We start from the raw sequence: 3,615 nt of genomic DNA, 5'->3' as shown, positions 1-3,615 counted from the left end.
CACCGCCGCCGCCGCCGCCGCCGCCGCCATCGCACGCAGGCCGCCGCGGACCCCGCGCCCACCCCGAAATGCGTCGCAGGCCGTAGCCGCGGACTCCGCACCAACCCCGCACCAACCGCGAAATGCGTCGCGGTACTATAATGCGGATAAGATATTTTGTCTACGAGATCGATGACAACATCATCCGGCTGCTAAACGAAGCGCCGTCAATAAGGGGTAAATGATGAAATCATACTGCGTTCTCACAGTTCTTTCTTTCAAAAGATCAGAAGCGCCGATAACGATATTTATCTGGGAAGAAACGCGAGATCGGTGACACGTCGCGACGCGTTAAGAAAAGCGCCGACAACGATTTTTTCTAAGAAGTGATCGATGACACGTCATCGATGTCGCGACCCGATAGGGGTAGACAAAGGGATGGCGTGGTACTATAACGCGGACAAATGCATCGCGATACTGTAACGCGGACAAAATATTTTGTTTAGGGGATCGGTGATACATCATCCGGCTGCTAAACGAAGCGCCATCAATAAGGGGTAGATGATGAAATCATACTGCGTTCTTGCAGTTCTTTCTTTCAAAAGATCAGAAGCGCCGATAACGATATTTACCTGGGAAGAACCGCGAGATCGGTTACACGTTAAGCGCTGACAACGATTTTTTTCTAAGAAGTGATCGGTGACGTCGCCATTGCGACTAAATAGGGGGTAGACAAAGGGACAAAAAAGTTGCAAATGGAATATGTAACGGGACATTAGCGCGCAACATCTCAGTTGGTGCCCTGTAAGATTACCAAACCGATCATGGTAAGCGTAATGTGGAAAATATGGCTGCCCATCGTGCGAACGTTCAGGACATTGACGTTGAGGACATGGATGGTGTAAATACAGACAAGTTATTCGAAGCACTGGAAGTAGAATTTGAGGACATAGTGGATCAAAAGTCGTCCAACGATACTGAATGTCTCATTCGTTTGGACGATGGCAATATGGATCACGCAAAGAAATTTGTCTTCGGAAATCGAAACGTTAGACATTCATACTGATCACTGTATAATCTGCTGTTGTTATACAACGGGTGATGGTGCTTTAGTCATATGTACACATTGCATGGCTTATACGCCGAATTATGGCAAGATTTCTTTGCGGAATATTGGCGATGAAGGAATGTATCTCGTCAGGACGCACCAAGACTGGTCTTACTGTACACAGGGCACCGAGTGCTCGATATGCGAAGAGCCGATGTACACTGTATTTCCACGCAGCATGTGCCCACTGTGCACACATTGAAAAAACTATTGAGTGCTCCGTGTAAGAGTGTGTGTGATCTAAAAACATCGGAAACTACGAGCGAATGAACGCGAACTACTGGAGCAGTGCGGCCAAGTCGCTACTCTGGTAGAGTGCTTCGCGTGGATGCAACGATGCGACGAGTGCATCGAGCAGCTCGAAGAACTTTGTCGTACCAAGCGTCCGCGCCTCAACGTCGGATACAGACAGTCTGCGGTGGCAAAGATCGCGCGACTCGCAGGTGCAAAGTCCCAACTAGAGCGATGTTTCATGCACGTTGGTGGCGAGTACGAGAGTGGTGGGTACGCGAATAGCAACGAGCAATCTCTTGTATGGCGAGAGATCGACGCTGCGTTCGAGAATCGTATAGCGACAGGTGCGGTGATAAACTATAATCATATCGAGCCTCGCCGATTCCTCGAAGACGCTGGCAACGTAGTGCTAGAGCGAGTGCGAGATGCTGTAGAAAGACATGGCAGTGTAAAAGTGAACGCCGCGTTCAACGGCGAGTTCGCGACGAAAGATAAACGTGCCATTAAGAGTATAAACACTAAGAACATTGAAATATATCGATGCACCGATATACGTGAGTGGTACGAGCGGCACGTCATCGAGCCTACGTTGACATCGCTCGAAGAGTTCCAGGAACGCGACTGTGGGTGGGCGCTATCGCGAATCCTCAACGTGACTGGTAGTGTGAACAAACTAAATCCCATGCGCGCGGGATGTCATGTCGAAGTGCCGCAGGAAATAGTGACGAAACGAGCGGTGATCAGTGTGCGTACGGCGGACAATGCGTGCTTCGCGTGGTCGGTAGTCGCCGCTCTGTATCCCGCAGAAAGAAATGTAGGGCGAAAGTCATCGTATCCGTAGTACACTGCAGTGTTAAATTTCACAAACATCGAATTTCCAATGATATTAAAAGACATTAACAAATTCGAACAATTGAACGCGATGTCGATCAACGTGTATGGCATCGAAAACAAACAGATCCTTCCTCTACGGCTCACCAGCGATAAGAAGGAGAAGCATATCAATCTCCTGTACCTGCAAGATCCACGCGACGACAATGTGGGCCATTTCGAATGGATTAAGAACCTGTCGCGCCTCGTGAGCTCGCAACTCAGCAAACATAAGAATAAAAAATTTTTCTGTGATCGGTAAGTATACATAAAAAAAAATTATAATTGTCCTTTATATTAATAAATATGATAATAATAATTTATATGCGTTTTTTCCAGATGCTTGCACTACTTCAGTACGAGCGAAAAATTGGAGTTACACGCAATGGACTGCAGAAAAATTAATGATTGTGCCATCAGACTGCCGAGCGAGGACGACAAATGGCTAGAATTCGACAACCACTGCAATAAGGAGCGCATTCCATTCGTCGTCTACGCCGACCTGGTGTGCGTTCTACAGAAGACGGAGCCCGACAAGGAAGATGCGTCGTACACATATCAGCGGCACAAGGTATGCAGTGTGGGCTACTACGTGCGTTGCTCATACGACAACTCGTTGTCATCGTATCACTTCCGTCGCGACGAAAACTGTATATCATGGTTCGCGCGATAACTCAACGATTTGGCGCATCGCGTCAAAGATATTGTATCCGCCAACGTGCCCATGGAAGTGCTGTCTAAACAGCAATGGGAGACATACCGTAGCGCGACGCGTTGTCATATTTGTGAGAAGCCGTTCGCGCCGGACGACACGCGAGTCCGCGATCATTGCCACTTAACCGGTAGATACCGCGGTCCAGCACATTCAAATTGTAATCTTAATTATGAAACTTCGCTGTATATTCTGGTTGTATTTCACAACTTGTCGGGGTACGACGCACACTTTCTAATTAAAGAAATAGCTACCGCGTACGACGAACAAGTAGATGTTCTACCGATAACCAAAGAAAAATACATATCATTCACTAAACACGTCGATAGCACCAAAGATAAAAATACAAATCATTTTCAGAAAAATTGCGTAAAATTAAGGTTTATTGATTTATTTAAATTTCTAAGTGCAAGCCTCGATAAATTGGCGTCGTATCTCGACGAAGATAAATTAAAAATTGTACATTCCGAATTTTCAACTTTGTCAGATGAAAAGCTTGAATTACTAACTCGTAAAGGTGTCTTTCCATACGAGTACGTTGATTGCGTTGAAAAATTGCAGGACACACGCTTACCACCGCGCGAATCATTTTACAGTTCATTGACGGGCGATACAGTATCCGAGAGCGATTACGCTCACGCCGTAAACATATGGCAGCGATTCTCCATTCGAACGATCGGCGAGTACAGTGATCTGTACTTGAAAACCGATG

The 3,615-nt window shown here is 46.7% G+C and overlaps 1 protein-coding gene across 1 annotated transcript; it reads left to right on the top strand.

The window, feature by feature from the left end:
- Positions 1-826: 826 nt before the first annotated feature.
- LOC108758506 (uncharacterized) lies at positions 827-2,864 on the top strand. Its single transcript, XM_018503502.1, has 3 exons — positions 827-1,027; positions 2,334-2,449; positions 2,588-2,864. Exons 1-3 carry the CDS (start codon positions 827-829, stop codon positions 2,862-2,864), a joined length of 594 nt encoding a protein of 197 aa, XP_018359004.1.
- The last annotated feature ends 751 nt before the right edge of the window (positions 2,865-3,615 follow it).

The sequence above is a fragment of the Trachymyrmex cornetzi genome, unplaced genomic scaffold (assembly GCF_001594075.2).
Source record: "Trachymyrmex cornetzi isolate Tcor2-1 unplaced genomic scaffold, Tcor1.1 scaffold158, whole genome shotgun sequence".
NCBI lineage: Eukaryota > Metazoa > Arthropoda > Insecta > Hymenoptera > Formicidae > Trachymyrmex > Trachymyrmex cornetzi.
The sequence above is the reverse complement of the archived record's forward strand: the minus strand, read 5'-3'. Positions and strand labels throughout refer to the sequence as shown.